Source organism: Mytilus edulis, chromosome 1, assembly GCF_963676685.1.
Source record: "Mytilus edulis chromosome 1, xbMytEdul2.2, whole genome shotgun sequence".
NCBI lineage: Eukaryota > Metazoa > Mollusca > Bivalvia > Mytilida > Mytilidae > Mytilus > Mytilus edulis.
In genome coordinates this window covers 20,134,683-20,161,182 of record NC_092344.1, presented here as the reverse complement: position 1 = coordinate 20,161,182, position 26,500 = coordinate 20,134,683, and the positions used below count along the sequence as shown (strand labels likewise).

The following is a 26,500-nucleotide window of genomic DNA, read 5'->3' as shown; positions in this document are numbered from 1 at the left end:
TTTATCTTTCCATCAGTAGGTGTAAATTAGAAAGCTAATGAAACCGAGTGGAATTTGAATATGAAGGAGTCTAAATTTTTGTATTTATCAGGACTATTCATGAACCAATTAAGAAAATATAGCAAATGTATATCGTCTGTAAATTCATACGACATTTTACCCTAAAAGAATTAGTTTAAAACTGAATGACAAGACATATCTTTCCATTTAACCTGAATTGCAAAACGCAGTTTTCCTTCAAACCTTATTTACCATGACATAGCGGCTTTTTTTACAACACGAATGGTAAAACATAGCTTTCCTATCAACCTTCATAGAAAATAATTCAAACTTTAAATTTACTTTTGATAGAATTTTCATTTTGTTTAGAATTGGGTTATTTTTCAGAAAAAATACTGAAAATTAAATTAATTGTAAATTGCAAACGGCAAATAATTTAAAGGAAATATGAATTTTAGAAGGCTCATTTCGATACGAATTCTAGGTGTAAAGCGACACGATTTACAACTTCTAAAATAAAAGGAAATACGTTGGTAGTCTGTTAAGGGGCCTAATCTTTTGCTCATTGGTGGATATATATAGTTGTCTCATTAATTCTTTTAATATTCAACAGTATTCCAGTAACTTGAAGACTGTGCTACGTCTTTTGTGACGGTGCATGCTTGATCACAAATTACAACATTCAGCGAGATGTTTTAGCTGTCAAATTCTTTTCGCTTCTGAGTATCAGTCAAACATTTCTCTTTTATGACTATACAAAACTTATGGACGCCATTAACTTTTAACAACAGGTTCGTATTTTATTTCTGTAATTTCAGACGAATGGAATTTCTAACAAGTTATTGATGACTAGTATTATGACATATGCTATTGGATTTTACATTTTCCAGTGGAAATTGTTTGAGTTTTTGCATATCCTTTTTGTGATTTGTAAAATCTACTGTAGTCCTCGAGCTAAGATTAAGTGCTATTAAAACATGCTATGACTTAAAGGACAGTTGTAATGTTTTATTGGTTATTTCGTAGTGGTAAGAAATTAAATCATTTTCACTGATAAATTCGACATAACCATAACACTTAAAAATTTGAGACGCGGTAGAATTGATGAATTATAACAATTGTTAAAATTCCTTCATTGTGGAACCTCCTCTTTGATCAGCCGTGCATATTTCTAAGGGGCGGTAAAATAGACTTATTTAAGACTCATTACTGTGATTGAGCGATACCCGTAACACTTAACACCCTGTTTACGGGTATTTATCCAAAATCTATTGTCAAATCGAACAAAATCATTTTAACAGTAAACAATTGTGATAAAGATCGACAAATTGAATGTTGAGTGTTGGTGGTATGATAGAGATACCTACACGGTGTCAAGTGACTGTGATAGCACACGTTGAAGTTTAGTGTTTCTCTTCGTCTGAATTTAAACTCACAATTGTCGAAACCAGAAACTTTGATTTTTCCATTTTTTTAGGAGATTAAAACAGGTTTTTTTCCTGTACTCCTGTTAATTCTTGTGGTTTTAAAGAAGACACTATTGAATACCACTGACAGGATTGACATACCTGCAATTTTTCTGAAAATATTATCTAACCTGAAGTGCTTAAGCAGGGTTTTCGACTATGTCCTTTTAACGACAACGTTTACTTATTTACAAGAAAATTGTAATGAAAAATATTTTCTTACCCGTCGTCCTACTTCGTTGTTATGAATATTCATTTTATTTCTAACACTTTGCGTATCTTGGTGTTTAAGCACTTCCGGTGCATCAACAAACTTGCGGCTAAAATGTAGTCCATACTGTACATTGTCACTGCATCCACCCCACACCCATCCTTCTACAGAATTCTTGCCATCATTGGTAGGATCACATACACAATCTGTAAGGTTACCGGCACTACAAGCTCTGGTTACAGAATCAGTCACACCAGCACTTAATATGGAATAGATAAAAGCAGTCTCTCTGGTACCTACAAACAAATAACACAAATATATAAAGAGTAAAATCACAAAAAAAAAAAATAACACCGAGGAAAATTCAAAACGGAAAGTCCCTTGATGGCAAAAGCATTAACCCAAACACATCAAACGAATAGATACAACTGTCATATTCATGACTTGTACAGGTATTTTCTTAAGTAGAATATGGTGGATTAGCCCTGGTTTTATAGCTAGCGAAACCTCTCACTTGTATGACAGTATCATAAAATTGCATTTGATAAACAACGGTCAAAGTGTTTTGTGTTGTACAGATTTTGTCTCAGTGTACATAATGAAGGGTACATATGTATCTAATTAATTAACACGTAAAGACGATCATGGAAAATACGAGATACATAGAACATCAATTGGTAAACTTAACTGACCTCTGATGATTGTATGGGTCTTCGGGAACAGGGATATTTCTGTCTCGTGAATTCATCATCACAAACAAACACAGCAGCATTTTCATGTACAGAGTGTAAATGTGAAACATTGATTGAACGCGTACAGGAATTCGATGCGTAGGGTTTAAGGAACATTGATTAACGTGTTCAGGAATTTGATGCAGTATGATTGAACTTGTACAGGAATTAAATAAGATGTGGCATATAAACGTGTACAGGAATTTGATGCGATGGGTTCAAGGAACATTGTTTGAACGCGTACTGGAATTTGATGCGGTGTGATTGAACGTGTCAGCAACTCCATGTGGTATGGTTGAACGTGGACAGGAATTCGATGCGTTGGGTTCAAGGAACATTGAATGAACGCGTATAGGAATTCGACGCGGTGGGTTTAAGGAACATTGAATGAACGCGTACAGGAATTCGATGCGGTAATATTGAACGTGTACACAAATTCGATGCGGTGTAATTGAACGTGTAGAAGAATTTGGTGCGGTGGGTTCAACGTTTTCATTATTTTTGTAACATCCTTATTGACCTACCATTCCAATGCAATAACATTGCAATAATTGCTTATTTTATTCGTTAATATAACGCTTTCCCAAACATAGCTCGGATAGTTTTAAAGTTTGGTATTCAGTTTTTAATAAATACCCATAAGATTGTTGTTTCTTTCAATGTTGATTTTACTCCTGAACGAAAGTAATAAATGAAAGGTGAATTGAAATCTTCCCGTAACAAATATAGACTGCCTTTTTGGAATATAACAGGATTAAAAAAGCAATAAAGACGTTATAATCCAAATATGACAGCCACAATGATTGAATAAATCCATACATTTATCGCCCAGTTCGTCAAAGTATACCGCTTTATTCGTTTTTGTCATTTTTATAGCTTTTCTTTTTTTTAAAGTCGTAAGGTTTCCTTTCTCTTGCACTAAAAGACTTCATTCTTCAAGGTTAATATACATCTACTTCTTCTATACAAGTTGACCACTTGAAATACCAATCTACTTGGAGACGAACTTCCCTCATACGCACTAAATCTTTCCTATTGTTATGTCGTCACTCTATCGCGTGCTGATTCATATACAGGTATCTATTTCATAAAAATCGCTCATAGATTATCGTGGTAATATATTTTTTAAAATATTGATTTTAGTTGAAATTATTGGACATTTTTTGAGTGGGAACTTACTTTTGTCCTATGGCTGTAGTTGTCTTTTTGGGCAAATGATTTATGAATTAAGATATTTTTTTACATATTATACTGAGACGATTTACTCACACTTACATGTATAATTACTAAAGTCGAGTTTTTCATACAATGTTTTGTCATACAAGTACACTGATATTATCAATCGAGAACTGGCCACTATAGTAATTACTTAGATTCATAAATATTGCTTCGTTCTGCGCAAACGAAACCTATACGAGTTGCTCATTCGTGTTTATTCTCACGGGCAATTGGTTGCTGTCCTATGTACACATGACTTCGAAGTCGTAGTTTTGTGCTTTCTTGAAGCATCCATTTTGTACTCCGGGCGTTTGAGTTAATTCCTTTCAAGCTTTCATGTGCGAAAACGGTTGGAAACTACATTCTTATATCAGTTAAACGTTTTCTCGTGATTGAACAAACCTTTTTAGTTTAATATGAAATGTTAATCGCTTTTATCTTTTTGTTTAAATTCATATTCGTATGAAAATGATTTAAACTCGCACTCAATGCATGATAATATCTGGTGTTTTAAATTTACATTTTCCTATGCAGAAAAGTTGAGAAGGCGCATACTTTGTGGTCCTTATTGAATTAAGTATATTTGAAGAGCGACAGGTCAACATTATTTGCTACAATTATGTACACAGACGGGGAGTGATTTTGAATAAATTTAATACCTGTCAGTTCTTTTGATCTTATATATACAAATACAGTAATGTACAAATATACCAGTGTAAACTTCAAAGTCTATTTAAAGCAAGATCCGTTCTCACAGCGATTGGCATTTACTTTTTAAGTCCAGGCTTCCTCTTCATTCATTTTTACCTTAAAATTGACTTTATTGTTGAATACATAATGATAAAACACTTTCACTGGATGATTTTATCATTTGAAAATTCAATTATATTTGGATGGTAATGGTAATGCACTGAATTAATTGCGTATATTTTATAGCCAGATAGTTATAAACCCCTGGGATACAACAGGATCAAACAAAATCATCGTGTTCCTTTTTAGCAAAACGTCATTCTATACCCGTATGAGGCCAACCTTCCAAAAATAACATCAAATTAGACAACTACAAATGTATGCTGGCTTTCTACGCCGTTTCATCGACACATAAAATCTACCAGCACTTGGATTCTTTTAAGTCGCCCAATGCTCTTATTTTAGACAATATTTATTACTTATGTTTTGTTCTCGGCTGCTTTATCGTTCGTTCTACGATTTGTTTACAAATTGAAATGTTTGTTTCATCCCAGCTTTTTTTTTATCGAATACACTGTCTTGCAAAAATCTGGAGATCCGGTTGTTTAAACGGTGTGAGGTTTAAGGAAAGATCTTTCATACTAATGCCACATGGACGAAAATAGTTTCTTTACCAACACGATGTTGTCGAAACTAGTTTTATTATAAGGCCGTGAATTATCTTGCAAGCTGTCAACTAGTTTTATTGCAAGGCCTTATATTAAGTATTATCTTACATGCTGTAGATATAAAAATAAGGAGAGGTGTTATGATTGCCAATGAGACAACTACTTAGGAATAAAGTGAATTTAAGAAATAATAGGCAACCGTACGGCCTTCAACAACAAGAAAAAAACATACCGTATAGTCGGCTACAAAAGGTCACTCTGTTTAATTAGCATGGATTGTCCTGCATGCTGTCATCTTGTTTTATAAGCAAGGCCGTGATACTGTAAACTAGTTTTATTGGCAAGGGAGAAAATTGGCTTGCTCGCTGTCAACCAGTATCGTTTTATCTTCAAGATATTATATTGTCTTCCAAGCTGCCATTTAGTTTAATTGGCAATACGAAGAATTGTCTTACATAATGTCATCTATCTAATTAGCAAGTCTTTGACTTGTCTTGTATGTTATCAACTAGTTCCATTGGGAAGGCCGTGAATGACCTTGCAGTCTGTAAGGATGTCTTACTGTCTGTCATATAGTTTCATTGGGAAGGCCGTGAATGACCTTGCCTTCTGTAAAATTGTTTTACAAGCTGTCATTGTTGGCAATACAATGAACTGTCTGGCATTCTGTCAACTAGATTTATTGGCAAGAACGTGAAATGTCAAACATGTTGTCATCTACTTTTATTTGAAAGACCATTATTGTTTGTCCAATTGATCCACATGGGCAATTTTGATTGAAAGAGTTCTCGTTTGCAAATATTTGTGGAACAATGTGAATAGATTCATGATTGGTTAGTAAAAACAAAAAGCTGGTTGATACAATAAAATGTTAAATACAAAAAATTGTATATCCGCTAAAGCTATTTTTAATCCAATGTCTTTTTGAACTTTTTTGAGTTCACATCTCACGCGTCATACCATAAGCTGTTTGATGAGAAAATGTTTTGTTTATGTCCGACCACCAGACCCTGCCTAGTTTTGTCGTACAATATATCTCTAAGTTCCTGTATGTTATCACTATTACTTGTTGGTATCTGCTGAGTCAATATTGACTATGTAGTTGTATAGGTACTTCATCAGACAAGTAAGGGGAGATAAGTCTCTATGATCAGTCTAATAGTAACAATAGTCAAGGGTAATTGACGAGCAAATCTTATTGACTGGATACATAGGTTACCTCTTATAACACTGATCAATAAATAAACTTTTATTACCTAAAATTATCTTATCTTGATAGCCAGAATGTGTATCATTCAAAGTCTAAATCATAGGTATTATACCCACCGAAAAAAAAGTTTAATTTGGAATTACGTATGTTCACGTTTTAAAAGATTACAGGACTCGTATATCAACTTCACTTGATATGCCTCTGAAAAAGCAACAACTTGGTATTTTTTATAAATAGTAAAATATTTGAGTTTGATATTTGATTCATTGGTCTCTTCAATGTAATTTGTTCTTCCTACAACGCATACGTGTTCTCTAAAATTTGTATACAAAAAGTCAAAGATGAATAAAGCTTGAAAATAATTGTGTGATAATTTATTTCTATAAAGTTAAATATTTTTGGACCATCGTCAAAAGTCATAGATGAATGGCAAAAAACTAGTTTGACACTGGACAAAAGCAAGACAATACCTACGGGGGTTTGATGTCTAAATCAAAGAAGAAAGAACTGGACCCTCGTCAAAGAGCAAGATGAACAACACTACACTGAACATATATATATATAAAGCAAACCAAAAGTATTATTGCATAGTAAATGTATTTCATAATTCAGAACCGATTTCACCATCTCGTACAAGTTATTGTATGAGATAATAAAAGAACAAATGCGTAATAAATATGTACATTAAACACCTGCTCCCTTTGTGATAGATACATATATAAAAACTTCAGTTCATAATTAGTATATACAAGATTCCATTGGGCTCCAAAAGAGACAAATTTCGTGCACATTTCATTTAAAAAATGGGAGGAAAAGAAATTGATTACAAAAAATGATTTTTCAACACTAAAGCTTATACTTAATGGGTTTGAAGGAACAAACCGTAAACCTCAAAACAAAATTATATCTTCGCTTGATTTTCTATATGGTAACTTGACTCATTGACAAAGAGTAAAGTTACCAGTCACATGCAGGCTCTTCATGCATTAACTCATTGAGGGGTCGGTAGGAAGTCTGATGCAATACGAATTTCTACCCGGTCGATCCAAAATGTATACCTTATTCCCCGTGGCTTTCGATATTTCCGGCTCTTCATACCTATCGCTTCTTTTTGAAGATCCTATCTTTACTTGCTCTCGTCCTGAATGTTTGCCACTTGACGGTAAGCAAACACTTAATCGATCTAATAACCAGAACACCATTTTTTTAAATCTTCAAATCTTATTTCTTCTCCAATTTGGAGGAAACGGGGAGGAGGGGATTGAATCGCTTTTAAACTTTTGAAATAAAGAAAATATTATATCATCGTTAACGATTGATTTGTGTGCACAGATCTACTATGGGTGTTGTATGAAATATATTATAAATTACAAGTCAACAACCGATATTAGATGCAATTTTAAAAAACAGTACCTTCAGTTTGTTTTCATAATATTACAATTTGCACTTATATACAAGTGTTTTTGGTCTGCGTTTTAACGATGTAATTCTTTTAACCTCTGATCGTAATAATACAAGTGCAATATCGAAAACTCCCACAACTACTTTAAACTTGCCAAAAAATTGTGCATCTGTCCCAAGTCACAATTGTTTAATATACGGTTTGGTAGAATTGAGATAAGTTCAAACAAAAATCAAAGTATTATTCTGAGATGAACTAAAAGTACAAAATGTCATCTAATTTTCTTTATCCGCTCGTTTTAACGCTCTCTCTCTCTGTTCACACAAGAAGTGTAATGTCAAAATTATAAAATATAAACATAAACAAGGAAAATGTCTTCTTTAGCAAATAGACATGCAATACTGAATTTCATACAACTTGAACAGCTTTCAATTAGAAAACTAAAAGACAAATTATGCCCTGCTGCGTCCAATAATAATAAAAATGTGGTTTTCCGATTTTCTCATAAATTTCGGTAAACGAACATAGATTATTAAATAACGAAAGCATTTATGTTTAATAAATATGATTTAAGACCCAATATGATTGGTAATCATACATTTAATCTTCAATTTTACGTCGTCTTTGATCTTTCATCAGAAGAACTTTTCGGTACAAATACAATATGTGCACAATAATATGACTTTTAATTTGCAGATTATAGCCTACTGCAGAATGGTTCTAACCGCATGGCTTGTTTTAATAGCATGCTTTTATGCTGCATGATGAGTTCAACAGACATTTCAGAAACAAAAAACGAAGGATAAGTGTTTTTCTCTAATCAACAAATGATAATTACAGCGGAGGTCAAAGTTAATTAACCCGGTCTCATATATGCTGATACTTCTGAAACAATTCATATCTAATCGCTGTAGTTATGTCTTTTTCTTCACAAGACGTTAAAATTGGAGTCAAACAAAAATGATGAAGGCGTAATAGCATGCTTACACTTCAAAGAATGTTTTGTCATTATACATGTAAGAAAACTCTTATGACTTAACTATGAACGTATTATGAAAATAGCTGTTTATATATTCTATAAATCATAAGAGAACATCGCAAATAACGTCAATTGGTCTCTGATTGAGAGTTTCCTCTTTGGAAATTATACCACAATTTCTTATTTGCATTAAAGATAATCATATGCTAAGACATCTTGAAGTCACCGCTTATTCTATATGATTTTACACGCATATAGTCAAACAAAGCCGACAATTGTACATCAGTTTCTTGTTTAAGCTCTTATATGTCTATATAAAAAAATTGAACAGAGCATTGATCATTATACATGAAATTTATGATTATATATTGAGAAATGCTCTCAAAAACAGGTAAGTTTCAGACGATCACCCACGGTGCTATGTGGCAGTACAAGACGTTACCCACAGGGCGATGTGGCAGAGTAAGTCCTGACCCATGGGGCGATGTGTTACCCACGGGGCGGTATGGCAGTGCAGGACGTAACCCCAGTAAATTACACGAGTTGTTGTGATTCTATTATTTACATAAAATGACAATGGTTTACAGCTAGAATAGCAGTTCTGCATGTTTAGAATTCTAATGAATGAATGGTAATTTGAATGACTAATTTTACCTGTAAATAAAAATCAAACAGATGGTTGTAGTCAATACATTCTGTGTGACAATAAGAGGGAAAAAAATCCCGAATTTGCATTTATTGCAAGTAAGATATAACTTTAAATGTAATGCGTTTCAGATTTGTAGATTGGAATCAGACGCTGATCACAATACATTTTGAAAGGACCGATGTGAAGAATAAAATACGTCATCGGAAACAAGAGAAAGTGATTCAATTTTTTAAATTATGTGGTCAAAGTGGGTATACGTTTGATAAGGGAAACTGATGTTTTTTTGGTTTTTTTTTATAAAAATACAAACATGAAGACTAGCAACATTAAACCTTAGAACACTTTGGTATTTAGACGAAAGGTTCAAGATTAATTTATTGTACATAATGTATAACTGACAACTATTTTCAAATCACACCTTCAAAAATTTGACCGAAGTCATATACGAGTTGGTTGACCGTTATGGAATATATGTTTCACAGAGGACGACGGATATGTTCCAATTGTCGTAACATCAACCTCTTTTCCTTGAATGTGACCCACATAATTAGATTTATCACCGGGTTGTGTTTATATGAGCAACACGACGGGTGCCACAAATGAAGCATGATCTGCTCACCTTTTCAGAGCATATGAGATCTACCCCGGTTTTTGGTTGGGTTCATGTTGCTCAGTTTTATGCACTTTTGATCGTCTTTTCGTCGGTTTTTTTTTGCCGTCATTGTTAGTTTGTTTTCGATTTATGAGTTTAAAGTACTCCTTTGAAACTTTCGTATTTCTTTTGACATTACAGATTTTTCTAAATTTATACAAATGTATCATTTATATGGACTGACCCGGCTAATCTGTGCAAGAAAATTCCGAAAACATCAAGTTCTATAGATTTCCATCTATAAATATTCAGTTCTGATTAGTAATTCAACAAAAATTGCTCAATGGAGCTATACCAAAATTTGACCTTCCCATAAGAAAACGGGAATTGTGGGTATACTTCACTAAAACCTGTTTTCAAACAACATGAAATACCACTCAGATTTTGTTTGGGAGTAAATTTGTCATTGCATTATCGTCCAACCAAATGTTGCTATCAGATAACCTTTGATTTGTTGATGTACATGATATCAATAGATTTGTTAATAAAAAATCACGGCTATCAATTACAGAATATGACGATCACACTATGTCGAACGATAACATGGAATTGCAAGTAAATAACCTAATCAGACGAACACACTATGTCGGACGATCACATGGAATTGTAAGTAAATAACCAAATCAGACGAACACACTATGTCGGACGATCACATGGAATTGCAAGTAAATAACCAAATCAGACGAACACACTATGTCGGACGATCACATCAGGAATGGCAAGTAAATAACCTAATCAGACGAACACACTATGTCGGACTACGACATGAAATGGCAAGTAAATAACCAAATCAGACGAACACACTATGTCGGACAATCACATGGAATTGCAAGTAAATAACCAAATCAGACGAACACACTATGTCGGACGATCACATGGAATTGCAAGTAAATAACCAAATCAGACGAACACACTGTCGGACTATGATATGAAATTGCAAGTAAATAACCAAATCAGACGAACACACTATGTCGGACTATGACATGAAATTGCAAGTAAATAACCAAATCAGACGAACACACTATGTCGGAATCAGACGAACACACTATGTCGGACGATCACATGGAATTGCAAGTAAATAACAAAATCAGACGAACACACTATGTCGAACGATCACATGAAATTGCAAGTAAATAACAAAATCAGACAAACACACTATGTCGGACGATCACATGAAATTGCAAGTAAATAACCAAATCAGACGAACACACTATGTCGGACGATCACATGGAATTACAAGTAAATAACCAAATCAGACGAACACACTATGTCAGAACATGAAAAAGCACTGCTAATTTATAAACAAAATCAGACGAAAACACTTTATATGTCAAAAAACTTTAACATCGCCCATCAACGGTACCGACACATTACTAGTTTGACATGTGTTGCATGCACACAATTATATGTTTCTGCTAGAATCCTTCTAGTCAGATTGGGACCAAACGTATTGAAAAGCATAGATATCAAATGTATTAAAGTAAAACCATAGGGTCAACCTCATTGAATCTGACTATGTAAAGACATTAACAGTCCAAAACCAAATCCGACTGTAAAACAAAAAAGTCTTTCACAATAAGTTCCAGACTGAATCAGACCATTTCTTTTGGTATAGTGATAATTTGATAATGGTAACCAAATTTAATTATCGCATTGGTCAGACAACCAAAATCTGGCCAATTCTGGCCCTCAGAACCAATAAAAATCTACGAGAATTCATTATGTGAAATTTTCTTATGGTATTGAAAATTATTTACTCAATAGTAACACGGCTAATATTATCTAAGCACAGTACCAATACATTGGAAGTTTCAATAAATCAATTTTATATCTTTGCTTTTTAACTTTTGTACAAAAGTTATTTGTCAACTTTCTCCGTGGAAAATACAGGTACATAACCCTGGTGACCCACGTGACAGACCCGTCAGAACATTTTATGAATTTCTAATCTACCAGGCTAACAAATTAGTCAAGCTGTTTTCGTTTTTTCTGACTGATAAATGGTAGATTTCTAGACATCAAAGAAGAGTATGACGATGTAGTAAGATTTACGTGAAAACTAGAGGAAAGGTTTGAATATTTAGAATGATATGATTACAGTGTTGTAAGATATAGCGCATTTAGAAAGTCTAGTGTATACAAGAAGATATGCTTAAATCTGGCTGTTTGTCTTGTTGAACGTTTAAATGCATTAGTCACTATAAGGAAGATTATCTTCCGTGGTTTCCTTTAAATGTGTCTTCTTATACAAAATCTCAACCTTTGTAAGTCACGAAAGAATTTTATATATAGTAACTTTTAAGCATTTAAGAACGTTGGATTTCTGATTTGGAAGTGTTTACCAGAATAAATCTTATTTTTTAAATATACCTAAATATCAAAAGCATTAAAAAACTCAAAGATTACTCGTTTAATATTCTTATATGTAACATTTATTTCTTAATTTTTTATATACTTTTACTTATATGGTGCAAATCAGTGTACATGTACTTACAATTGATTTTTCCATTCTAGTTTCTAAATAAACAGAGCAGTATCTCAATCAAAGAAATTAGTGTATTTGTATTCCGCCCGTGTCTTGCATTTTTTTATATTTGAGATTTTGAGAATTTAAAAAAAAAGCTTCAAAGATGTGGCAGATAAAAGTTAATTTCGATTTTGACTGAATGTTTCAATTTTAGAGTATCTAATACAGGAGCACGCAGTTTTTTTTTATAGTAAAGTAAAATTTTACATGTTTGTTTCTTCTCTTTTTCAATTAAACTTGGTGTCATCCTTGTGGAGTAAATTCTGATTTGGCTTTACCTGATTCGAGTTCAACGGTGAATATCACAGGAGAGAAACAAATATGGTGAATATCGCAGGAGAGAAACAAATATGGAGAATATCACAAGAGAGAAACAAAGGAGTAGGTCCGGTAAGGACCAATTTTGGCCTCAAATTTCAGGTTCATCTGACGAAAGATTCTGACCACTTTTTAAACACTTAAGTGTCTATTTCATTTGAATCAATTAGTTTATGTGAAAGATTTTAACTGATTTAGTCTTTAAAAACGATCCGATTCAAGCTCAAATGTGAAAAATCTACCAAATATGCCGAAAAATGTCAATTTTCAGATGGTTTTTGTCAAAAACGAAAGTGGCCGCATCCGTATTCATCCTCAACCTTTATATATGTTATGTATTATCATAAAATACAACTTACATTTTAATATTAAAGATGAACACGAATGCGGCCACTTTCGTTTTACACGCAAACCGTCCAAAATTTAACTAAAATGCTAGAATTGTGAAGATTTCAGTAATTTAGCATGACTTTATGGTGCTAGTACCCGATATATGTGCATTGTATTGTCAAAAACAGCTCATATGTATGTAGCAGAAGCATTCTACTGTCCAATGAATAACTAAAAGTTAACATTTTAACAATTTTGTAAAACTGCTATATTTTGGGGCCAAAAAGGGGTCTTACTCCTTTGGCGAATATCACATAAGAGTAAATAAATCTGGTGAATATCACAGGAGAGTAAATGGTGAATATTTTTGGAGAATAATTGGCGCATATCTGAGGAGAGTAATTGGTGCATATCACAGGAGAATAATTGATGAATATCACAGGAGAGTAGTTGGTGAATATCTCAGGAGAATAGTTGGTGAATATCGAATGAGAGTAAATTGTGCATATCACAGGAGAGTAATTGGTGAATATCACAAGAGAGTAAATGGTGAATATCACAGGAGAGTAAATGGTGAATATCACAGGAGAATAATTGGTGAATATCATGACAGGGGAGTAAATGATGAATATAACAGGAGAGTAAATGGTGTACATTTCAGGATAATAATTGCCGCATATCTGAGGAGAGTAATTGGTGAATATCATAACATGAGAGTAATTGGTGATTATCCAAGGGTAGTAAATGGTGATAATCCAAGGATAGTAAATGGCTAATATCACAGGAGAGTAAAATTTGAATATATGAGGAGAATAATTGGCGCATATCCGAGGAGAGTAATTGGTGAATATCATGACAGGAGAGTAAATGGTGATAATTCCGGGAGAGTAATTGGTGCATATCACAGGAAAGTAAATGGTGAATATCTCAGGAGAGTAATTGTTGAATATCCCAGGAGAGTAATTGGTGAATATCGAATGAGAGTAATTGGTGAATATCGAATGAGAGTAATTGGTGAATATCGAATGAGAGTAAAGACGTCGCGCAAAATACTGGTGATAATAACGTAACGTCGGAAATATAGCAAAAAGCCGTCTTATTTTCTTGTTTTTTACGTAACGTTTTTCTAATGTGATTTCTAATGTGTAAGCATTGATTCATTCAGGTTTTTTTTCATGGGAATATTTTTTTTCAGTAAAGATATTCATGTATATTTTATTTAACGAAAAATGTATATATATATATATATATATACAACTCGTCTAAACATTATGTTTAGACGAGTTGTATATACATTATGTACACAGCCATGTATCACCATCATTGATGGCGATCCGATGGATACATCTGTTGTAGGGTTGTCACTGACTCAGACGTACTTATATATATATATATATATATATATATATATATATATATATATATATATATATATATATATATATATATATATATATATATATATATATATATATATATATTTTATATTTTTTAATTATAAGCAGAGCCACGTTGAATCATTTCATTTGAATCGGAAAGGTCTACTAAAATATTTTATGAGTGGCTAAACAACAGTGCATGATGTTTTATAATTTAATTCTTATTTCAATCCAAATTGTCCAATACAGAAAGAATGTCTAGATGGGTGTCCTCTGAAATAGTTATACGATAAGAGGCATCTACATCAGCAAGTATGTATAGCAGAGATTTCGTCGGTACCAAAGCAGTCTTTGTCTTTAAAAGTTTATATTTTAACGGATCATTGTCACTGATTTTGTCATAATAATGACCCCGGAAAACCTCGAATCCAGGGGGATATGTAGCACCCCAGCTGTCACTCTCTGCTGAATTCAATACGTGTGAACCTTTGGAAATTTTCATTAAATAATAGTCAAAGTTATCATCGTCGGTTTTGACAGCCACAACAGAGTTTATGGATACCAAATCTGATATGTCTTCTGAAAGAATGTCAGTGTCTTGTGCTACTTCTTCTTCGTTAGAAGTTTGTGTTATTTCGCGTGGCTTAATAGTTTTCTTTACCCCGGTATTTTCTACATTTAAACAGTTAAGATAATTCCCCAAAATGCATTGATCGCACGTGTAACAAGAGAGATCGGAAACAATGATTTCATTACATGTACTAGTAAAAACATGATGTATTTGTCTATTTTGCTGGATCGGCTTAAATATTTTGGAATTGTGTCTATCAATTGAGTCCACATATCGAAATACCCTTCTTTTAAATAATGCACTTCTTGGCTTTTTAAGGCTACTTTCGCAGAACGTAAATAAATCCTTCGCATTCTGAATCACTGTATTGCCACGTAGAACAGATATGTCCGCCTGTCTTTTTATAAATCCCCCCGCGGCATCTTGAGGCCCTTTTGCATGGCTTGTTTCAAAGAAATTTCTATGGAATGTTTTATATCCGAAATCAGGGATGGCAGTAGATAAACTTCCTAAACAGTGCCGCGATTTATATTGGCTAGAACAACCGTCTGTGAATTCATGCATATGATCAACTGTGTATGATATTGAATCTAAATATTCCTTAACTTTCTTTTGGACATATTTTGTAAAATCATTATCATGTTGCAGGTCCGGGGAAATTACGAAAAAATGTTCCGTAATTATTTCCGGAAATTCTTCTGTACTGTCTTCACCATCGTATTCTAAAATGGCGTGTCGGTGCATGACGGTTACATGAATGCTGCATTCAGTTCTTTGGAAGTAATTGGATTGGATTTCTTCTTTCTCGACACAGCGATAATTTTCCGAATAATCGTGGATGCATATGCAATGATTGACTGGCAAGTTCTGAACAAGACTTTTAAGTTGATTGCTTTGCCAGTTTGATCGGTGCTGGTGAGCGGGGAAAGTTTCGAGAAGCTTTTTTAAATTGAGAAACATTTCGTTTACGCTAGTTTTCTTTTTTATCAGGGTCAGTCGGCGCCTTACATTTTTACCCTTCGATTTTTCAGTTATATATTCATATTTTTGCCATTCAACAGTTGAAGACGACTGTGATTCGTTGGGTGAAAGTTTGAAATTACCAGCTCCGCAAAGGCTACATTTTCGGTCAAGACAATTTTTTCTATAAAATCCATTTACTTTTGGACATAGCGTAATATGTATAAGGTCTGACATTTTCTCAAATACTGGATAGTCACTTTCTTGCGAATCGGTTTCCCTGTCACACGATTTTCTGAACTTCATACATGCTTTGAAAACAAGGTTTGCTTCCACGTGATATCTACAACAGCATGTATTTCTATCTTTTTCAGATGCAGGTCTTACGAAAAACGGTCGAAGTTTCTCAAATGCTCTTTGTCGAATTTTAATTTCCGGATATTTGGCGACAAAATCTAAATACGCATCAGTTTGTGTTTTTTCCAGCACGTGTGTCATATGCGAAGTATATAAGTTTGGTCCCAATCGTTCTCTTTTGATATCGGATTTGTTGCCGGTCGGGTGTGATATGCCATCAGAGAGCCAAAAGTTATAAACTGTTTTCTTTGTTTCTTCTGAAATGGAATCTTTTCTTGTTTTCTGTTGCGTAAGAGCCCATGCAGACGATTCACTTTTAAGAATTCTAGACCTAATACGCTGGCCTCCAGCAACCCTTCTTGCTGGCAAACCTAAATTTTTACACAGTTTAATTTTACCTCTCGAGTTTGCTAAATTTTCCCCGCTGATTGATGCAGTAACAGAATTCATTACCGAACGTGCATTCTTAGATCGCTTTAATTTTGTAGATTTTATTATTTCTTGAATATCTGCAACGACGGCCATTTCAACTGGCGAAACTGAATGTTTCAGATTAGCTATTGTTGGCGATCGAGGGGATCTGCGGGCCAAATAAGTCGATATAACTGCGCATCGTTTAGATGGAGATTTTGGTAAACCTTCTTTAAATTTTCTTAGGGCTCTGGCCTTTTCCATTCTGTTTTTGAAAACATTTGAACCTTCTGGTACAACAAGTGACATTGATGAAAGTTCTACATTTTTTTTACCTCTGTGTTTACGGACATTCATTTTATTTTTCAGTTTTCTTTCATTTATTTTCTTAGATTTCTCCCTTTGTTCTCTCTTTTTTCTTGCATTAATCGTTTGACTATATGTTTTTGTCTCGCTCTCTTTATTCTTGTACAACTTTCCATAAGATTTTCTACTCGTTTCATTTTTCTGAAGCCTTTTTCGTTCTCTGTTCCTAATAAGTATTTCCTTAGCCGAAAGTTTACTTTTTTTTCTGTTATTCATATTTCTGAAAGCATATTTATATTTGAATGTACACAAAATTTTGGTCTGATTTTTTTAAGTCCGATTATTTTAATTGATTGTTGGTTTATAAATACATTCAATAATTAAATATGAGTCTTTTTTGTCTCGTGTTTTATTTTTTTGGAACTAATCATTCTCCTGAAACACCAGAGATCATTTCGGTTGTTTGAAGGGATTGGTGCCTCTTGTTTTGTCTACGAAAATTATCTAATATGGTAACTCTTCTTTTAGATTGTTCCAGAACTTCCTAAAGTCAAATCATTTTTTACGAATTTTAATATAGAATAATATTTTTATTTCATTAAGGGAGCAACCATTTGATTTTAATGGGGGGGGGGGGGGGGGGGGGGGGGGGGGTGCTAGGATGAAAAATTTTGTCCGGCATTTTTTTTAGTTGTTATCTCGGTCCTGCCTTTTTATTTTCACTATATTTGGTCCTGCCTTTTTTTACAAGTTTATCCTGGGTTTGTTTGCCAACTGCTCATCCTGCCCTTTTAACCCCACCGCAGTTCGCGCCTGTCCTAAGTCAGGTACCTATAGCTTTTGTTAGTCTTTTATATTTTTTTACTTTTAGTTCATCTCTGTGTTTCGAAGTGAAGAGTGGCGTCCATTTTCTTGATCTAGTATACATTAGGATTTCGGGGCCTACTCAAGACCTCCCCTGGGTGCGGGATTTCTCGCATGTTGAAGACCCATTGGTGGCCTTGAGCTGTTTTCTACGTTTTGGTCGGGTTGTTGTCTCTTTGACATATTCCCCGTTTCCATTCTTATTCATTATTTTTTTACTCGAAACTCCTGTCTGCCTTTTTTTTACACTCAAAACCCCTGTCCTCCCTCTTTTTCAAATTTCATTCTAGCCCCCCCCCCCCCCCCCTTAAAAATCAAATGGAAGCTCCCTAAGGCAAAAACATGCCCATATCGTTTCATGTTTGGAGATCGATTCTTTACAAGTTCTTCTTATAATTTCTTTTGCGTATTGACTCTGTGTGAAATATGACGTTTCATTATTTTTCGACGTTTTTTGTCTCATTGGACATTTTTTCTGATTTTTCTTTTCTTTATTTGCGAAAAGGATAAAATATAAAAACAGCCAGTATTTATATTATCATGTTCAGTATTTGTTGTAATTTGTGAAATCTGTATCAGTATTTTTCTTCTGATTTAATCGCGATACATCGTAGATCCCGAAATCGTCAAAATGGAATATTTGTTTGGATTTCAGATGATACGGGACATTTTTTCTGATTTTAAATTTTTTCAATAGTTTTTTTTTAAAACAAGTAAACTCAAAAAGTTTGGTACCAATTTAAACAGAAATGTTTGTAATTTATAAATTATAAATATAAACGATATCCTTTTAAAATTACCTTCAGTATATGAATTTGATCTTCAAAGTTTGCAGTTGGAGTCTAGATTATTTGTCACCAATACAAGATCAAAAAGTTGCTATGACGTCATTTTTCTACATGTATGACGTCATATATGTAAGTAAAATTATGTAATTCAAAACTTTACATATGGTTCTTAATTCCTTCCAAATGAGAACTACCTTTGGCTACTCAATCCATATTTCATTCTCAAAAATGTTTGGAGATCTCAATGTTCAATGTTACGCATTACACGGCAAAATTGCCTATTTCATAAAATTTAGCGCTTCAAATCGAAACCTATTCGTGAAAAAAATATCATGAAAAACAGATATTTTGTTGCCATTAGATTGGGTAACGAAAATTATTTAGCGATTCTGCAAATTGTTGCGTCCTAAACGGACAGTTAGCCTTTTCGCCGATTTTTCTCGAATCACCTTCAAATTGTCACCAGTATCTTGCGCGACGTCAAACGATGAATATAACAGGAGAGTAAATGGTGTATATCATGGCTCAGGATAATAATTGCCGCATATCGGAGGAGAGTAATTGGTGGATATCATAACAGGAGAGTTATTGGTGTATATTGCAGGAGAGTAAATGGTGAATATCTCAGAAGAATAATTGGCGCATATCTAAGGAAACTAATTGGTAAAAATCGAATGAGAGTAATTGGTGAATATCGAATGATAGTAAATAGTGAATATCTCAGGAGAGTAATTGGCGCATATCATGGCTGAGGAGAGTAATTAGTGAATATCATGACAGGAGAGTATAATTGGTGAATATTGAATAAGAGTAAATGGTGAATATCGCAGGAGAGTAAATGGTGTACATCTCAGGGGAGTATAATTGATGAATAGCACAAGAGAGTAAATGGTGAATATCCCAGGATATGATATTCAATAAAGTGATTTAGGAATGGTATAATATGGAATCGTTGGTTTTTTTCTTGGCAAAACTGTTGTAAAGATCTGGTTTTTGCATTAGAAGAGCGAAGTGTCGAATGATTTGCTTTGGTATCAGCAAAGAAAAATATGTAATATTTATTATTTCATCATATTTTGGTTTTGCTTCGTTAGAGTGAAATGAAAACAATTTGATAATTGTCTATAGGTCTTTCAATCTAGAATAGTTTGTCTGGCCTGCGACTCAATCTAGAATAGTTTGTCTGGCCTGCGACTCAATCTAGAATTGTTTGTCTGGCCTGCGACAGCGTGATCACATCATATATGGAATATTTCAGCTTAGCAAAGTCACACGAATATATTCCCACTGCATAGTGAAATCTAAATATTTTTTTGATATGAAGCACAACAAAATATGGGCTTGATTGTTTGGCCTGATAAAAGATAAATTATATCCTACCTTTAGTTTGGCCTTGACGGATGTAAAATATGATATTTAGCTTGTCGGACTTTTATTAAACGTCTCAAATTTTGGCAATAAAGATCTAAATACATGTATTTACAAATCACTTATTTGTTAAGTGATCTCTGTCGAATTGTAACATATTTCGTAGAAAATTGACAATTTATATTTGAATGATTCATTAAAATAATTGAGTTATATAACTTAGCAATCTATCTGTCTGAAATCTATAAAGTGGCGTAACACATCTGAAGAAGAAGACGTTGAAATATTTGATCGGAACTCTTTCGAATTATCCATATCTTCTCATCTTAGTTTAGTATATGAAAAGTGTACATAATTGAGGTCACAACCTTTACGAAACTGCAATATATGATAAACAGTAATAGAAAAATTTAAACGGTACGAGTATTTAAAGGAGAATGTACTATAAGAAAACTCAGACAAACACTTACATGAAAAAACAATTGGAAAAACAATTAAAAATACGTTCATTTTACAAATCTTCGTCTTGAAATAACGAATATTGAAACCGATTGAGGCATTTGCAACCGCAGAAATCGTACGATTTATTTGAACCTTAGTTATCTGCATCATATCAGTACAAAAGACCCTTGATCTGATATTCGTTAAGGTTTTACAAGTTTACATATGGTATAGTGATTGTTTACCATTAACCACGTGTGCTTTAGACCATATTTTTTTATTTAGTTAACATTCTTTAATAGTTCACATTAATTCCCCCTCTTTAAGACGATCTAGCTCTTATCCAAAAGATATTACAACGAGTTTTTCATAGTATGTTTTATGTTGTCCCTCTCTATACTTATTTTCTATCGTTAATTATCCTAAATTTCACAAATATAATTTGTAGAATGAAAAACGAAAAAGACATACACATACCTTTTGTCATTATGGGACCAAACACACTGTAAATACATACCTTTTATCATTATGGGACCAAACACACTGTAAATACATACCTTTTGTCATTATGGGACCAAACACACTGTAATTTTGGCTTGTTGTACAGTTCCAGCGTTCAAATCTAAACTGGTTTTGACATTCGTGAATAGCTTGCCTAGCTCCTTCACTAACACACAGCAGAGATTCAGGATTTCTTTGACATAAATCTAATTGTTCTAAAACAAGTCCAGGAACTGTGTTACATTTTTCAGTTTGTTGTGTGTCTACTGCCACTGATGACATTCCGAGATACCTGTAAAATGTAAAAATAATCACCAATTTCTTAAAACAATAATTGATGGTAAGAATGGGGAAGTTGGTCAGACTATACACGTGCTTGGAAGGTATCACATTAGAACCATGGAAATATCTCTTCATTTTTTCGGTAGGTGATCTATTGTTAGGCAGAATAACTATCCTGTCCCTCTTTAAAAAATATTTTCTTTTCACAAATGGCACATCTAATCTAATAAAAGTTTATAATTAAAAATAAAGTAAACATGCTTTTTTACCGTTTGATTCCAAAAAATGATAATCATACGTATTTCAATAAAATTTTCACCTAATTTTCATCTAAATTTTTTACCTAAATTTTGCACTGGTCACTACGAAAAATATGCAAATATGCAATAAAGACTGGAAAACATCGTCCTAATCGATTTTGAAATCGAAGACTTTAGTTGAGCAAAACAAAAGCTCAGCGGAATTTTGTTCTTTTCCTATTAAGGAATAGTAGTAGTCGATTTTTGTCATATCATGTCGACATATATTTCTGTTTTAAACATTTTATTCTCCTTTAGTTAGAATTGATTCAAGATTAAAAGAAAAAGTGTCGATTGAAAAAAAAAATTTCGAAGACAACGGAAAGCGACCCCCCCCCCCCCCCCCCCCCCCCCCCCCCCGCCCCTCCGGAAGCATAATCCTGTAGGTTGTTTTCTCCAAAAACTTTGTCCAATTAAGTGAAGTTGCGATTTAATGTCGAGAAATCAGATGTTCCACACTATAAAACCGCTCGATTTTTTTTTCGAAAAAGTTTTGGATATAGATCCATGCATATTTATTTATCTTCTTTATTTTGTGGCATTAACAATTGTCGTAACTATTAATCTGAAAGGGATTAGCGGTTCCATCTACAAATGCGGACTTAAAAAAAAAATCTGGCCGTTCATGACGTTATATTTCACTACTATCAGGGTACAATAGGATTATGCTAATATGGCAGTAAAGTAATGTACGATGACAACACTGGTAGTCCCAACACACAGCAAATATATATATATATTTAATTGTTCAAACAAGTAGAGTCATGGAATTCTTACAATTAACTAATAAATCAGACAATTTAACAATAAGTCACAAAAGAACGACATCTTAAGTGGATTCATCTTATACATTGTCGTCTGCGTATAATTTAAAGTATTTTAACTGTTTGGTTGACTAAAGCAATAACTGAGAATTTGAGGAGATAATTTGCACTGGGGTAAAGGAAGATGTAAAGACTAATGAGGGGTTGTCAGAATTGTGTACTAAATAGATATATCACTTAAACATAATAATGTGTCAACACGTAGAGTGGATGCTTTACACAATATGTCAACAGATATAGAACTTTGGAGACAAATAAATGACAATTATTGGATAACACATTTCTAAATATTTTATGAGGTTTTGCGGTCTTCTGTTAACTATCTTTTTATAGTTAGAATTTTTTCTGGTTATTATGTTAATTATCTTTGTAGAATCAAAACTATAACCATCAACATTAGATAATTTAAATGAAATTAACAGCAACATTATTATGATCATGGGTGAGATTTGGTATTTTTGCCAATGAGACAACTATTAACCAGAGGACAAAGATGGACAGACAAATATCAGAGACATATATACACATGTGTATATATGTCTCTGCAAATATATAGGGTTGACCAGATTACCTAAAAATTATATTTATATTAATTCTAAAACCCTATAACAATATTACTATTTTTGTACCTAATGTGTCAGTGAGGTATCATACAATTTTAAGTGATAAACCAGAAAGATGTTTATACATCATGTCTATAGAAAATAAGTGAGTTATGGACTCCAAAGGCGCCATCATAGATGCCAACAGGCAGACAAGTATAAATAAAAGAAAATTAAATAAATTAATGAATACATAGATAAACAATAAGTTAGACATGTATCAAATTGAATATGTAACATGGAAGGGGAAAATAGGACTTCTGTAATACAAATGTATGTTACATAACGGTAGTGATCTTAGAAAAAATGTTAAAAGGCAAAACTGAAATGTAAAAGTTTCTTTTCCATAAGCAGAACTGAGAACGTCTTTTGATATGAGACTAATGTGTAACATACAACATTTTCGATATTTTAAGCACACGTGCTAATATAATGATTTAGAAGAGATCGGGATCCGAGCCTCGTAATGTCTTTATATAATTAATGGCATAACACGATTTATAAGTTATGTTGTAATTTACGTATTTATAACGATTTTAGAGTCAATATCAAAAGTATTGGTATTTATCAAAATATCTATGAATCTATTTTCGTAGTAGATCAAGCATAAAGATTTAAGAAATAATTAGATAAGATATAATTAGTGTTTTATTTACGGTTTCTATTAATGTTACACATATCGTTTAGTAAAAAAAACTTACTTTTGAATCGCTTTTTTGGAATTAAAACACCAAAACTACACAAATTATTTGGCAAATCATTCGATTTAAAACAAAATATTTTAACAGATAAAAACTGGTTATTTCTACAAATTCCAAAGATTTAGTGTCAAAACTCTTTATTGAATTTCAAAATTATCAATAGTTGGAAAATTTGAATATTTAATACGTTTTATGCTAATCTGATTCCATAAAATTCTTTATTTATTACGTGCTCGCACCTCTTTTATTACAAGTATTTCAAAGCTATCGACTGATTAATTACTCACAGTTCATTTGCCGTGTAACTCAAATCAGATTTAAAACAGTAAATCACAAAAAAACTTACAATTCTGATGATAAATTCTTCATTTATTATACTTTCTAGTGGCTAGAAAAGGCTGGGTAAACTTTCATGCATTATATAATGAAATAGGAGAGATACGCATTTTAAGTATAGCCGAATCAAACCTACAATAACAACATGGATTAGGATCAAAACTAATTCATTAGAAAGCAGAGCTTTGTTTTTCGAATATAACATACCATGGAAGTAATATAATATTTAAAATATTACTTCCATGAACATACCAAAGATTTTAGTCTAAGTTTTATAAAAATATTCCTGAAAGTGTTAAGAACAATTATTACACACCACCCACATTAATCACGTTAATTCATTATAAAACATATACTTGTAATACAAGATCAAAACGAATCATTTGTTCCATTTCAAACAAATAAAAAATATTGGTCCCATCCTTAACAAAAATACATATCTAAAAAGGTAGGTTTTTACTTTTGTGAATATTCACAGTGTTTATACTTTCAATATCTTTTTTGAAGACTCAGAGAGATAGAGAGAGAAAGAGGGATAGAGGGTTGTAAAACAAGTTTTTAACATGTTCACGATGTTGCTTATGGCATTTTAATATTCAGATCTGATAATGCAAATTGATTCCTTTGATTCTATTGTCATCGAAGAAATTGATACAAATTTGTTGCTGTTTTATGAACAGGTAAAACAATAAAAGGGACATTAAGATCTACCTAACATACAGGTAACAAACAAATTATCGTACCGGTTACACCTTTGATGTTTGTAAGGGCACTAATGTTTTGTAATAGCACACCTGTCGTGACAAATGTTAAATATTTGAAAAAATTCTCATTTTTTTTAGAAATTACATTCATCACAATTTATCATATATCCCATTAGTTTTAACAAAAGTGATATGAGGAATATAAATTTTATTTATTTGCACGTTATGATGTGGAATAACAAAGGAGTACTTGAATTTATAGCAGATAACTGCATAAATATGTGATTTTCTTGAAAAGTAAAAGTCATTTACTACAGATGTTCAAGTGAACTAAAAATTACATTATTAATTGTAATTTTTATATATATATTTTTTTTTATGATGTAAGCTCAATGATCTAGTCTGGGATATGATATATTCACTTATAATAGTCCTAGGTCTAGCACAGCATAACAAAATAACATTAATACATATGTATTTTACATGATGGTAGCGAGTCTTGGAAAGAAAGTTTTATCATTAATTTTAGAAAGCTGTTCAAGTTACACCTTCAATTAGAAATACCAATGCAGATACATCAACAATTTAATATATACACATATTTGTTTGTCTCCTGTATCAATATCTAAATAGAATACACAATTTAAAATCTTACTAAATATCTTTTCATAGATATAGTTCAACAAATTTCAAACTATAAGATACAGACGAAGATAGCCAAGAATTACTGATAAATTGGGCATCAAAGTTACGTAACTGAATTTATCACAAATAAAAATTCGACTCTTGACATCAGAATAAAAATGTCGCATCAAATATGATTAATAGCTTGTTAGTTTTTTTTTAAACTTATAAAATTATACTCACATCCAATTCCCGTTTGTAAAAGATGAGGCAAAAATCCAGACAAGAAAAAATAGTTTAATCCAAGTTTTATCACTACACAAAATATTAAAATCCATTTTTTAGGTGTTGAAAAAGTTTTGCGCTGGAGAAAAATCCAGGTGAGTCAAATTTAAATTCATTTGGATGAGGATCTAAACGACAAATGATGATCTTTACAACAAACGCGTTGTAAAGTGTTATATTATTCATTTGCTTTTTATCGCTTTATTGACAAGTTCATTGGATAGTCTTCTAGGTATTTCAGTGAATGAACCTGATAAATCAAACAATTTGATTGGTCAGATAACACGTACCTCGTGACATCAAAGACAGACATTGATATATATTTTAAATATATTTCGTTATTTATGAATGAATATTTGTAAATTAGTTGTTACTTTCTTTATTTCTCTGTTGTATTGTAGTTGAAAAAGGTTTTAGTATCAATATAAAAATACGCGGCTGTGTTAACAAATACTGGAATGTAACAAATAAACAAAATATTCAAATACAAATCAATATTGGGGGTTAAGTAAAGACGAAATAAAGGGAATAATGTGAATTAATGATCTGTGACGCATATCTTGAAATAATATGTTTGAAATTATGACAAAACAAACTTATTGCTATTCTTGTGGATAAACATAAAAATAAAATGACAACATATAAAACTTAAGTGTCACATGTCAAGAATTACATATTGATGACAGATGTACATATTTGTAAATATTTATCATTGCATATTTAACCGTTTTTTTCTTTCTTGATTTTTAAATATTTTTTTGTCTTTAACTTGTAGTTCAAGTCAGTAAGTTTCAAAACGTTAGTTATTTTTTTTTTACTTCTTCCACATGCCAGTTTCAGGACCCA

General features: G+C 32.5%; 2 protein-coding genes across 2 annotated transcripts in view; both read right to left on the bottom strand.

Moving 5' to 3' along the window:
* Positions 1-25,891, bottom strand: part of LOC139526687 (protein Wnt-16-like) — a 31,060-nt gene extending 5,169 nt beyond the window's left edge. The window contains exons 1-3 of the mRNA XM_071321849.1: positions 25,613-25,891; positions 21,054-21,289; positions 1,690-1,973 (exon numbers count right to left, since the gene is read on the bottom strand). Coding sequence (XP_071177950.1) covers positions 1,690-1,973; positions 21,054-21,289; positions 25,613-25,707 — 615 coding nt within the window. The 5' untranslated portion in view covers positions 25,708-25,891. The remainder of the gene's footprint in view (positions 1-1,689; positions 1,974-21,053; positions 21,290-25,612) is intronic.
* LOC139526678 (uncharacterized) lies at positions 14,631-18,757 on the bottom strand. Its single transcript, XM_071321843.1, has 2 exons — positions 18,700-18,757; positions 14,631-17,315 (listed from the first exon to the last, which is right to left on the bottom strand). The coding sequence occupies exon 2, from the start codon at positions 17,309-17,311 to the stop codon at positions 14,657-14,659; it is 2,655 nt and encodes an 884-aa protein (XP_071177944.1). The 5' UTR covers positions 17,312-17,315; positions 18,700-18,757; the 3' UTR covers positions 14,631-14,656.
* Positions 25,892-26,500: the final 609 nt, after the last annotated feature.

Coding starts and splice junctions, on each gene's coding strand:
- LOC139526678 (XM_071321843.1), bottom strand. CDS start 17,311: ATGAATAACAGAAAAAAAAGTAAACTTTCGGCTAAGGAAATACTTATT.